Below are 14,139 nucleotides of genomic sequence, written 5' to 3' on the forward strand. Positions count from 1 at the left end.
ATAATAGACTACTTGGAACATAATAAAAAATGTGTAAAGGTTATACTTTATCTATAAGGAATTACATAACACAAGACTAGGAGTCCCCAATGAAATTAAAAAGCAGAAGGTTTAAAGTAATATAATTAAATTGTAGAATTCATTTACACCAAGTTCTGAAGCCAAAAATATAAATAGGTTTAAAATTGGACTGAAAATACTTATGGCAGATAGATTCCTAATGGCCATGAAATAAATACAGCAATATGCATGCAGCCTTTGCCTCAGGAAGCCACTAAAATACCTGAAGTCAAGTGGCTGTATCAGAATTAGTCTATGCATGCCCTCCTCCTTATGTGCATTCTTAAATGTCCATTGCTAGGCACTGCCAATACACAATATTAGACTAGATGAATCTTTAGTGCCTCCTAGCATGGGAATTCCTTTATTTTGATTGGAGCTCAATACCATTACATAACGTTCCAAGATTCATACAAAACAAAAATATAAACTCCAAGTCAAACCCTTAGGCACAAAGAACACCATCAAATCCTAATGAGGCACAAGCTGAATATACCTTTTACAAAATATATGCCACGTGAATCTGAAGAAATAAAAATTGACAGGCTAATTGCTGAGCATCAAAAGCAGTTGCTTCAGGGGGCAGCTAAGGATTTCTTCTCTGTAAGGAAGACAACATGGAAATATCTTGAACACTGCAGGTAAAACTCATGATGAAGTACACAGGAACTGGAGATAAAAGTATCTTCATCAAGGAAGACCAGATATGCAAGATCACTCTCAATAATCTTTGAACAATCATGGCGACTGGGAGAGGTGCCTGATGTCTGGAGGAAAGCAAATGTCACTCCCACCCTGAAGAAGGGCAAGAAGGAGGACCTAGGGAACCACAGGCTTGTCAGCCTCACCTCAATCCCTGGGAAGATGATGGTACAACTAATCCTGGGAACCATTTCCAGGCACACGAAGGACAAAAAGGTCATCAGAAGTATTCAGCATGCATTCACCAAAGGGAAGTCATGCTTGACCAACCTGATGACCTTCTACAATGAAATGACTGGATGAGGGGAGAACAGTGAATATTGTCTACCTTGTCTCCAGTAAGGTGTTCCACAGTGTCTCCCAAAAGATCCTCATAGAGAAGCTGATGAAGTACAGGCTGGATGAGCAGACAATGAAGTGGATTGAAAACTGGCTGAATGGCTGCACCCAGAGGGTGGCAATCAGTGGCACAAAGTCTAGTTGGAGGCCAGTGACTAGCAGTGTACCCCAGGGTCAATAGTAGGTCCCAGTCCTGTTCAATATCTTCATTAACTATCTGGATGATGGGGCAGCGTGTACCCTCAGCAAGTTTGCAGATGACACCAGACTGGGAGGAGTGGTTGATATACCAGAAGGTGGTGCTGCCATCCAGAGGGACCTCAACAGGCCGGAGAAATGGGCTGACAGGAATCTCAAGAAGTTCCACAAGGGGAAGTGTGAAGTCCTGCACCTGGGGAGGAACAACCCCATACACCAGTACATGCTGGGGGCCACACACCTGGAAAGCAGCTTGGCAGAAAAGGACCTGGGAGTCCTGGTGAACACCAGGTAGAACACAAGCCAGCATGCTTTGTGGCAAAGAAAGAGAATGGTATCCTGGGATGCATTAGGCAAAAGTATTGGCAGCAGGGTGAAGGAGGCAATCCTTCCCTTTATTCAAGACTGGTGAGGCCACACCTCGAGTTCTGTGTCCAGTTCTGGGCTCCCCAGTTCAAGAGAGACACGGACATAAAACCATAGAATCATTTTGGTTGGAAAAGACCTTTAAGATCATCAAGTCCAACTGTTAACCTAGTACTGGCAAGTCTACCACTAAACCATGTCCCTAAGCACCACATCTACACATCTTTTAAATACCTCCAGGGATGATGACTCCACCATTTCCCTGGGCAGCCTGTTCCAATGTTTGATAACCCTTTTCGTGAAGAAATTATTCCTGATATCCAGTCCAAACCTCCCCTGGCACAACTTGAGGCTGTTTCCTCTTGTCCTATCACTTGTTACTTGGGAGAAGAGACCAACACCCACCTCTCTACAACCTCCTTTCAGGTAGTTCAAGAGAATGATAAGGTCTCCCCTCAGCCTGCTTTTCTCCAGACTAAACAACCCCAGTTCCCTCAGCCACTCCTCATAAGTCTTGTGCTCCAGGCCCTGTAACACCAGCTTCATTGCCCTTCTTTGGATTCACTCCAGCATCTCAATGTCTTTCTTGTAGCAAGGGGCCTAAAACTGAACACAGTATTCGAGGTGCGGCCTCACCAGTGCCGAGTACAGGGGGATGATCACTTTCCTAGTCCTGCTGGCCACACTATTTCTGATACAAGCCAGGATGCTGTTGGCCTTCTTGGCAACCTGCGCACACTGCTGGCTCATATTCAGACAGGGGTCAATCAACACCCCCAGGTCCTTTTCCACCAGGCAGCTTTCCAGCCACTCTTCCCCAAGCCTGTAGCAGTGCATGGGGCTGTTGTGCCCCAAGTGCAGGACCTGACACTTGGCCTTGTTGAACCTCATACAGTTGGCCTCAGCCCATTGATCCAGCCTGTCAAGATCCCTCTGCAGAGCTTTCCTATCCTCAAGCAGATCAACACTCCTGCCCAACTTGGTGTCATCTGCAAACTTACTGAGGGTGCACTTGATCGCCTTGTCTGGATCATTGATAAAGATATCTCTCACTTGGAGAAAAGGAGGTTGAGTGGAGACCTTATCACTCTCTACAACTACTTGAAAGGAGGTTGTAGTGAGGTGGGGGTTAGCATCTTCTCCCAGGCAACTAGCAACAGGACTACAGGGCATAGCCTCAAGATGCACCAGGCGAGGTTCAGGTTAGACATTAGGAAAAACTTCACAGGAAGGGTTATTAGGCATTCGAATGGGCTACTTAGGGAGGTGGTGGAGTCACCATCCCTGGAGGTGTTTAAGAGAAGACTAGATGTGGCACTTAGTGCCATGGTCTAATTGACACAGTGGTGTTAGGTCAAAGGTTGGACTCGATGATCCCAGAGGTCTCCTTCCAACCTAGTTGATTCTGTGATATTAAAGACAACTGGGCAGAGTCCAGCAAAAGGACACAAAGGTGATGAAGGGACTAGAACATCTCTTATATGAATACAAGATGAGAGAGCTGGGAGCATCTAGCCTAGAGAAGAAAAAGTTCAGGGAGGAGTCTTATGAATATATACAAATACCTGAAGGGAGGGTGCAAAGAGGACAGAGCCAAGCTTTTTTCAGTGGTGCCCAGTGACAGGACCAGAGACAATGGGGACAAACTGAAACACAGGACGTTCCCTCTGAACATAAGGAAATACTTTTCACTGTAGGCGTGATCAAGAGCTAGCACATGTATCTCTAGCCCATAGAAGTTCCAGAGTCTCCATCCTTGGAGATATTCAAAACCCATTTGGACACGGTCCTGGACAATTGGCTCTAGGTGACCCACATTGAGCAGGGTGGTTGGACAAGATGACCTCCAGACATCCCCTCTAACCTCAACCATTCTGTGATTTTGTGGGACAGAATTTATGTCCAAGGGTGTCAGACTAATCCTGCCTTTGCCCTTTAAGACATATGGTCAACTGTTCTTCAAAAATACTTCCACCAGACCAAAACTGAAATTTGTACCGTTATACCTTATGTTTTCAACCACTATGATTCCTTTTCTGCCTTCTCCCACCACATTTTGTCCTCCCCAGATTAACTGTAAATAAGTCTTTTCATCAGCAAAGTTGGACAGCCAGACGTATCTTGAAATCCATTACAGACTCAGATACAGACAGTGATTTCAAGTGGAAAATGCCCTGATATGTATGGATAGTGGCAACAATGTCTTCAGACATAAGAGTTCCATGCTGCTCCCCAGTGTCCCACAATATTCCCCAGTACAACAGTTCTCTGCAAGCCATTAAAGTCAGAAAAAGAAATTAAATAAAGAAGTTGCACTATTAGTATTCCTGGTGAATTTTCTCCCTGAAAGCTTACAATCACAAAAATAAATTCTGTTTGTTAATAAATTAATGAAATTATCACAAATAAACAGTGCTAGAAGACACTTTAAAAAGTCACTTAGTCCATCCTCTTGTCCCAGCGCAGGACCAGTTACACTTGAGTCTCTTCTAATAGATATTTGCCAAACCCTCTCTGTAAGATTTTCAGTGACACAGCTTCCACAGAAGCCCTGGGCAAACTATGCAAGCATTTTAAGTTTTCTTTGCATTAAAAAGTTTTCCCTAACAGGCTGAATCCTCCATTATGCAACTTCAGTTTACTCCTGTCTGCATTTAGCCTGCATCCAGGGCTAAACAATAAGCAGTTGTTCTCTCACCCAATGTCCCTTCCCCAACTGAGGAAGGGAATCGGGAAAAGGAGGGAAACTCGTGGGTTAAAGTTAAACAGATTTAATAAAACAAAGAAACCAATATCAATGATAATACAAACACACAAAATTATACTTAGCTACAGAATGTTGGCAAGTTGCTCCAGGAATAGCAATCATTGAGAATACAAAAAGATGGAGGGGAGAAGGAAAAAAAAAGAAAAAAAAAAAGAGAGAAAAAACAAACAAACAAAACACCCCTCCCCACCAAGCCCTCCCTTTTATAGTGAACTTGATGTTAACCTTATAGAATACACCTGCGGGCCAGCCTGGGTCAGCTGCCCTGCATTTAACTGCTAATGGCCTTGATCGCCATAGCACAGCTGGCCACAAACTGAAACAAAATCTAACAAAAACTTGATTCTATAAATTTTATCACCAGGAAACCAGGACAATTCCTTTCTGCTTCACCAGCAGAGGCATGGAGAAGAGATTATTTCTTTCCCTTTTTCAGCAACTTTCTGTATAATTAAAGATTTGTCCATCTCCTTCCTCCTCTGGGATTTTCTCTTCAGCAGGCTAAATCACCTTATATGTTTCAATCTTTCCTTATGCACACCATGTTTCTTAGTCATCTAATTACTCATTCTTATTACTCCCCACTGAATTCCAACTGCTCCACATCATTTTCTTGGATGGACAACATTTTTGAAGGATGGTGTCCAAAAAAGGGCACGCTATTCCAGGTGAGACCTTACCAAAGCTTAGCAGTGTGCAAACTTCACAGTGCTCCCAGGCTAGCGTCTATACATTCCAGTACGATATTTATTTCTTTCATGATACTAGCTCCTGCTAAACTTACATACTATTATGGCTCCCAGATCTCTGCCAAAGAACTTCTACCTATACCATTTTTCTCTATCCTATGTCAATCACACAAACTATCCCTACATAACTACACCACTTTGCATTTTTCCTTTTGAATGGCATCATAACATCATAACCATAGCTTGGATTTTTCAGTATAATTTTGGAATATGATCCTGCTTTTAGATGTTACAATTCTCCCAGCCTTGTGCCACCTGTAAATGCAATGAGATAGATAAATACAACTTAATTCATTTCTTAATTATTTAATAAAAACACTGAACAAAGCCATTGTTCAAAAAAATCCTTCCATAATAACACTAACCAGTTATAAATACTTTTTGGCAACTATATCTCAACTGTTTACACTGAGTATATAGTATTTTCAGTTTCTTCAAAGCCATATGCTTCATATGTACAACATGAGTAAGCAGAACAAACTTTGCTGCATTAAGGAAACTGGGAATACAAAGGAGGTGCTGAGCTGTTGTGAACAAAATGTAATATTGCCCGCATGTAACAATAACCAATAAAGAAAACTTCACTATTAATATTATATACAATTTTGTAAGAAATTAAGTGAGCATATCAGAAACAGAGCTCAGAATAATACATTGCTTTACAGAACATCAATTTTATTACCTATTTCTCCATTTACTTTTGTGAAAATTTCTCAATGTGTAATCACAAAAAATAATTCATAGCTTTCATGGCCTGCAAATATGACACTCCACTTAAATACACATATTTAAGAATAAACTAAAACTGGTTCTGCCGGGAAAATGATTAACAAGTTATACACATGTTTTAAACCAGTTATGTATTGGTTCAAAAGCAAACATTTCTTTTATCATGTGAACTTACAAGGCATTCCCCTTTAGAAGAAAGAAAAGACAGCAACTTAACTGTTTAAAGCTTAAATAATATCAGAAGTCACATTTTAAGAATTTAAAAATTTGAAATAATAAATATTTTTTACTTTCTCTTTATGAAAATAATATTTTCAGCTCCATGCTTTAAGTTCTACTCTAAGAATGGATGTCCTAGCTTTGCCAGTTTCTGTTAAATCTTAAAATCTTCAGACAGCAGGAAAAGTAAAATTTTTCATATGGCTCTCATACTGGCTTAGCACCGTAAAAGATCCACGGATGAAATACTGGCCCCATCAAAGTCAAAATTCCCTCAGCTTTGACAGACCCAAGATTTCACCTTATATCTGCCAAAGTTTTGAAACTTTACAGATACTTTAGAAGCTTGCAAAAAAATGAAATGACATTTTCCTGGTCCTTAAAAAGCTCTTCATATATATTATGTAGATTCATATAGCACTCTATGCACAACCAATATCACAGATACCATGCATGTGCATAGACATGCTATATATAATACTACATGTCTTATCATTCCAGCTCCTCATGCACATAAAACACATCACTTCACTGGGAGTTTCACGTATGGAACGTTTGCAGAAAAAGGCAAATGGAGCGGTAGTAACTCCTCAGATTGTATTCTAATATAATCACTTAAGTTACTGGTAAGGAGAGTACAACCTGATTTTCAGTTTTCCCTTTGCAAATGAGGGGTCGGAAAGCAAACAGTGTCAGCTTGTAAAATGCCCTCAGCAGGATGTTCTAAACGGGCAAATATTTTAAACATACTCTCCAGTATGTTTTAATGCTTTACAGACATTACTTAATCTACAGAGAGCAGCTTACTTACGTCTGGGGCTCCTTTTCATTTTGCTGTTTTTGCTGTGGTTGAAGAACGTTATTTACCAGCTCAGTGATCCCACTAAAGGGAAACCACCTGTTTAAATAAGCAAATAATGTGACTGAATAACCAATAAAACCACACTAGTTTATATGTTTTATTATCCAATATTAATAGAAATAGACAGGCGGAAAAGCTAGAGCCAATGGGAATGTTAGCTGCAATACTAAGTCAGCCACTAAGGATGTAAGGGAAATAAAAGTTTTAAAGTTCACCAGTTCACAAGCAGGCAGCAAGAACCTACATCCAGCTAACACGTGGGTGAAGTAAGAAGCTGCAGGCAGCTCTCTTACAAGCCAGCCAGGAAGCAGATGACAAACTACCTGCAGCCTATCAGGTATTAGTGAAAGCTAATACCATCAAAGGTGCAGAAAGCAGAACATGGCAAAGGTAGAAAAGTCAAGCCTGCTGCATTTTTAAGATATTTTACTTACTGTGTCAGCTGTGGTTTTTGTTCTTCTTTGACCCTAAAAAGATAAGTTTGCACAACTGAGTGCAACACGTTGTAAAACAACTACCCTGAAGTTCTATAATCTGTATCGAATGGGCAGGAGAAAGTTCTTGCTTTGAGTTAAAAGAAATTCATTTAATATTTTCATATATTTATATTAAGTTGCATTCTGTGCTTATTTCCACTTAGGATCAAAAATGGGGAATGTCAAGTATATAAAACTTTTAGTTACAAAATGAAATTGGTAATGTTCTATAACTGGCTTCCAATTCTTTGGACAGAATATCATGTTAGAACATTTCCAGCAATACATTCAGCTATAAATGCAAAGGAAGGTGCTTTGATTATGTTAACTACAATCTATTTTTTTTGTTTACAAAAAAAATGCTTATCATAATTAAAGGTGAATTTGTAACATGTAACATGCCATTTAAAGTGCAATATCCTGAATTAACAGATTAAAGGAAAATCTGCACTGTATTTATCAAACTGTAGTGATGTCAGGGTCTGCATACAATGTAACTCTAAAAACTAAGAAAGGAAAACTAAGGAATTTTACTCTGAGTAAAATTTACTAGGACTTGCTAAAAGAAATAATTACATAACACATACAGTAGGTCTCTACAGACCTGATTAATATTTGTCCATTGTCTTTAGGAAAATATTCTATCTGTAATACGTGCTTTCATTTGAGTGAGCAAGCTGATGCTCTATGCAATTCCTCTCCACCAAAGCCAAGAACGGAGACGTATACTCACAGGAATATTTACATCCTCTAATTGCAGATAAATATCTTAAATATCAAGTTAGGATCTAGCTTCTCTATATGTTCAAAAAAACCCCAAAGGTTCCTAAACAGATATTCTGAATGTCTCTATAGAGAACACTCTCTTACCTAACTAAACAGGAAGTGCAGGCTCCCAATTCAAGCAGATGCTTAACACTGGACAGAAAATTAAATCTCACCAAAATACCTCTACATCTCCGCCTCCATATGATATCACAGTGAATACCTCTATAAACAGAAAACCTCTATACACAAGAACTAAATAAGTGGACACTAAGACACACTAAAAACTTCTGCAAACTGACTACAGAAAGGGAAAACTGAACATGCAGCACACAGTAAAAAGTCTTCTAGCATGGTTTTGCCTCTTCAGCACTTTAGAAATGTATATACAAAGAAATGTTCCAGTACAAAAAAAAAAAAACAAAACAAAACCAAAACAAAACAAACCACCAAGCAGATATATTTCAAAATTAAGATATATGAAAATTAAAATTTTAAAGTTTCTCATGCAGTCACAATTCCACTCTACCATGCATCTTAACCATAATATTATCTTCAACCAAGAGATTCTACACTAGTTTTTTGACACAGGAAATTCAGAAGGGGAGGGGTGAGAGGGGCAGGAAATCGAAGTATATCCATACTTTCTTCACAAGGCAGCTTAGGACATTTAATTCAGATTCCCCAGCATTAAGAGCCTAAAAGCTCTGTATGGTCAACTGTGAGAAAGAAACACTCCCAGACAATGCTTCAGAGCTTCTAAGTCGCATGCCTAGAGCTAGACAGTGCAAGTATCACCTCGCTGGCAACTGGACAAAGAAAACTGCATATGCAGCTAATCCATGGTACCTTATATTCCTCTCCATACATGACTCCCAAACATATTTACTGAACACTTCTAAGTTATTACTTCAATAGAATTTTCCTATTGAACTAAACAAAGGAAATCTGAGCACTTCACATAATCAGATTATAATAACGTCCTTCCTTTGGCTAGTGACCATGGTCAATTTTTTTCACATGTGGAACTGAGATCAAAATAGAGTAAGATCAAAATTACAATAGTGCACACTAATACAGAGTGTGCTGTTTGAAATCTTTGTTATGTTTTTTTCAAGACAATTTAGCATCTTTACATAATAGTGCATGTTAGGTGACTTCAGTTGAAGCTGCAAACCCCTGGTATTTTTTAAAATCTTACAATCAGATTTTTAGTTTAGCACCATTAAATAAAAAAAAAATGCCCATGAGTAGACACTTTGAAAACCTGCATTTAAAATTATTTTCCCAGCATTTTATAGAAACACTGTGTTCTAAGTCAGGATATAATTTGACCCCACAGTTCAAAATGTTTTCTCCTCTTACAGTTCTGTGTCTCATCCACTATACAATTTCTAACACTGCAGCTATGTGAGGACAACAGCTTCCATCATTATATAACTGTGACGCATTCCTTGAGCACTCTCCATACATTCTTCAGTCCCTGGATTAGGCAGTGAACTTCCTTGACTTTAGAACAACCATAGAGGTCAAGCTACAATTTGAAAAGAAATTATGAAAAAATCTGTTGAATAAAATAGATGCTACCATATGAAATTAAACTAATATTGACATTGTGGATCAACAGGCCTGGACCCTTCAGGTGTACAGCACAGATACTTATCTTTCCAGGTCAGGGAACAGATAGAGATTCTGGATCTAAATCAGCAAACCATAGGCTAATGACTTCTACTCTCTTTCCAAGAGACTCATTAACCAGATGACATTAGGAGTAGAAGTTGTAATAATTGACAGAAATAATGACATATTAGATGAAATACACAGAATGCATTTTTAATACAACTGTGGTTTAAATAGCTTTTTCTAAACAAGAGGACTGAAGACACTTCAGATTCTTAAATCCTGTCTATATACACATATACGGTTGCATTTCCTTTGGTTATAAGAACTGCTTTGTTTTAATACTCCCATATATATCCATTGCTTTCTCCCTTTCTTTCAAAAATTGGCAACTAATAATTGCTTAAAAGGATTAGACTGACAGGTCAAAAAACCCTGAAACCTCAATTTACTCAACAGATGAACTGAAAAACCCCAAGCAGTATGACTGCATTCTGCTTCTTCCAGACTACTTTCCCGCATCTTCTCAGTCTTATCCTCTAAAAACTCTGTCAAGAACAATGCCAGTTCTAGTTATTCACTAGAAACAATTTCTGATCAATACCTGTTTACTAAAACCACCAACAGGCTGCAGATAATGTGTCTGATCAACAGTGACTGGGACAATGCATTCTAACAGCGCAGAATATTAGATATTTTACCATCTATTTTCAATTTTTCTAATTTCTGTCATTACAGGAATTCACTCGACACTTTGCAGAAGGACCAAACTAACCCTAAAATGTTAAAAGAGTCTGAAGCCTTTATCACAACTTTATTGCACAGATCATAACTCCATATATTGCTGCACTTGAAAACAAGCCAGGATTTTTCTACTTGTCAACAATAAGGAATTTTTGCACCTTGCACTTTGTCATCAGGAAACATTCATGCACTTTGCACTTTGAAACATTCATAGTACCTTTCCTCTTGTGTTCCTCTGCAAGACTACACAGTGCAAATGCCAGATCCCTTTGATCTTTTCCAGGAGCTAACATCACTACGTTAGATCTCAAGTCTCAGTGAACACTTTTTGATGTTAGATCCTCTCCGGGTACTAAAAATTCCCTCAAAGATTATGGCTAGTCCCACTGACACAGAGAATGAATAGGACAGAATAGAAAGAAGAGGGAAGAGAACAAGAAAAATGGAAGCAGGAGAGAAGGTAGTAAAAACATTAACAGAAAAATATTCTTAGCCCTTTAAATTCCTAATACTTTTCTATTCTTCAATCTACTTCCATCAGTAACAGCTCTTCTCTAAAATCTACTATGCCAAAACCACAAGCTGTTCTTCCCAAAAAATGTGTTGGTCACAGGTAAACCAACAAACACTGTTACCAGACCTCTTCTCTACTTTTACATACTTGGGTGCATAGCCACAAAAACGTGTGGGCAGAAATCAGGTGCCTAAATCCATGAAAATGACCTGTAAAAAACACTCTACACCTCCTAGATATCTGAAATGAAACAGGTATCTAGTTCTTCTCCAGTTAAGTTTGGGGAAATCCAGATTTCAGAATCAGCCATCCTTGGCAGGGATAAACATCCTAATATCTGTCTCAAACCCGACAGCGCCCTCAAGATTCACAACTTTGCCATCTATGGACCTACAAGCACAAGGAGATCTGACCTGCAGGAATAGTCTGGGTGTACCTGATGTCTCCTAGAAACACTGAGTTGAGCATAAAGCATATAACACACTATGTCACTTTCATTTAAAAATGTTACAGGCCAGTAGTTACAGTCCTTTACTCAGTAGCTTTCTATGCTCTCCTTAGCCCGGGGGGATCAAAGGCACACCCCTTACCTCCTACCCACCTCAGTGAGCTGGTTAGAAGAGGCCAGACTGGGATGGAAGTTTTTCCTAGCTCTTCTGTTGAAGCAAAGAGGGTTGGAAATACAAATCAAACTTTTGTTTGGGATTTTGATTTCCTTCATCCCCGGATAAAAACACCTAAATTTTTATTTATTATTACAATTAATGTTGTGATTGATGTAGTCAGTATCAATTTAATGAAGTTGTTGATGCTTCTACAGTAGCTATTTTTATTAAATGCATTGCATATGAAGTCCAGAGAGTGGGACACTTCTATGAAATTTTAAGTTTGGAGAACATAGAGCCTAACGGCCCAAAACTCAAAGCAGAATATATGTACAGTATTCTCAACGAGCAATGCATGTTACACTGAACTTGATTAAGACTTAAGATGAAATATTAATATGCAGAACTATCTGGTTTTCCTAAAGCAAATCACACAGGAACAAGGAGGGATAGTCTCAGATCTATAAAAAGAATCTTCATATTTTGCGTCCTCTACAGATACAGTACTGACATTGACCTCCAGCTGTGTTCACAGCAAAGTAGTACAGAATAACTGAGAGAAGATTGCAGTAAATAATTTTCTCTCAAATACAGATTTTTAGTTCTGTACATAAAAAAACATCTACAGAACCGCTATCTTTCAAATAAAAACAACAGTATGAACGCTAACTGCTTGACACCAACATATATTATAAAGTGAATTAAACTGAATACTATCCTCAGGATTTGCATTTGTTCTTTACATTCTAGACCCCGCTAGCCCAGATGACATTACAGAGCCAGCAGCTCTCTCAAGCCAACACACAATCTTTGAAGGGAAGACAGTATTCTCTCTCTCTGTCTCTTTTCAATAACTGTCTCCAATTATTAGCAGATTTGAACTATTGCAAAGTCATTTGATAATTTGCAAATATCTTCTCAGTGCAAACCTAGTGAAAAGAGTGAAGACAAAAGTATACATTCAGTTTATGGATTTTAAGTTAGATACTGCTATTTCTTGCACAGAAGTCTAAAAATTGAGATACTACTAATTCACAGGACTACTGTGACAAAATCACATTATAGAGTACTCTGAAAAGTAAAAAGAATTATGCAGAAGCCATGTCCTGTAAGCAGTAAAAACAGGGTATCTCTGTGTTTGTGATGCTTGTAATAGTTGTTATAAAGATGAAAAGTCTATTGCTAACAAATGCCTATCAAGGAGATATTTTTAAAGCCATCCTTCACAAGCTGATGCTTCCATCACCTGACCAAAGAAGTTCTAACCCATCTGAAATGCAGAGACCTATATCTATAGAGACACTTTGACAAAAATTCATAAGCAGATCAAAAAAACCCCAACTTAAATTACCTTAATACACCACATTGTGTAGGTACCCAACATACACTAGCTGAACAAATTTGTTCATGTTTTGTGGTAATACATGCTGCTTACCAAATGTCTGTGAAAGTCTGTAAAAACTTCAGGTTACAGGTAAATCCTTGCCACACTTACAAAGGAGAAGAAATTACCCTTGCCATTGGAAATGTTTAACTAAATATCATCAACAAGCTGGGTTTTCTGCATTTTGCGGCTCATCACTTACCTTACAAAACCCTGATTACACATTAAAAGAAAAGAGTAAAAAGGACATCACTGTTGAAACCCTCCATGAAGATTTTCACAGGTTAAAAATACAATTACTAAATTAATACTTTGCAACAATCTTCAAAAAAACATAGCATTACCCAACATGAACTAGGCTGAAGACTGCATGGGAAGCTGGTAAGGGAAGCATAAGTGAGTGATTTCAGTCTTCAGCATTTTTAAAATATTTTGACTAAGGTATATAACTGTCTCTCTCAGGAATTTATATATTCCCATTCTCATAGTACATGATCATAATCTTTTAAAAATATTTACCACCACCAATATTTCGTAACATAGAAGAACTTCCTCCCCAATATACCCTGGAAAATGGCACTGAAAATGAAATAGGATTTAAAAAAAACAATTATTAAATTCTACCCCCTTCCCCTCTCCTTTCCCCCTGCCTCCCACTCCTTCTCACCAAGAATGGCATTCAGTGTGCAACTATATCTAAACCACTTTGAGGATGCCTGTTCCCTTGGTCTAACTAGGGACCGTGCTGAAAAAGGGGGAAGATTATCAGCTCCAGCCACATTCAGAGGTTTCCACCACCCTGTCTTAGAGTGCAAGGTCCATTAATCCATTTTCCTAGATTGCCTGCTGTGGAGTCTTATTTTTCTAAATCTTTTTAACATTATCCCAACGATATGCACTGCACTAAGTGGCAAACTTAAAAAAAAATTAGTATGCAGTGACTATCTGCTCACACATCACAAGTCAAGATACATGACACATACACAATACATAACTTTGCCTGCACCCACTCTTGACAAAGCAGTGGAGTTAACACAGTC

At 38.6% G+C, this 14,139-nt stretch overlaps 1 protein-coding gene across 25 annotated transcripts in view; it reads right to left on the reverse strand.

The window, feature by feature from the left end:
- The window catches only part of RIMS2 (regulating synaptic membrane exocytosis 2), a 531,876-nt gene that overhangs the window by 449,022 nt on the left and 68,715 nt on the right, over positions 1-14,139 (reverse strand). For 8 of the 25 annotated variants that reach the window (XM_068395861.1, XM_068395864.1, XM_068395852.1 and 5 more), the window contains exons 2-3: positions 7,426-7,458; positions 6,941-7,027 (exon numbers count right to left, since the gene is read on the reverse strand). The exons of the other annotated variants lie outside the window; for them this stretch is intronic. In XM_068395861.1, coding sequence (XP_068251962.1) covers positions 6,941-7,027; positions 7,426-7,458 — 120 coding nt within the window. The remainder of the gene's footprint in view (positions 1-6,940; positions 7,028-7,425; positions 7,459-14,139) is intronic. 25 annotated transcript variants of the gene reach the window in all.

The sequence above is a fragment of the Nyctibius grandis genome, chromosome 3 (genome assembly GCF_013368605.1).
Source record: "Nyctibius grandis isolate bNycGra1 chromosome 3, bNycGra1.pri, whole genome shotgun sequence".
In the NCBI taxonomy this organism is placed as follows: domain Eukaryota; kingdom Metazoa; phylum Chordata; class Aves; order Nyctibiiformes; family Nyctibiidae; genus Nyctibius; species Nyctibius grandis.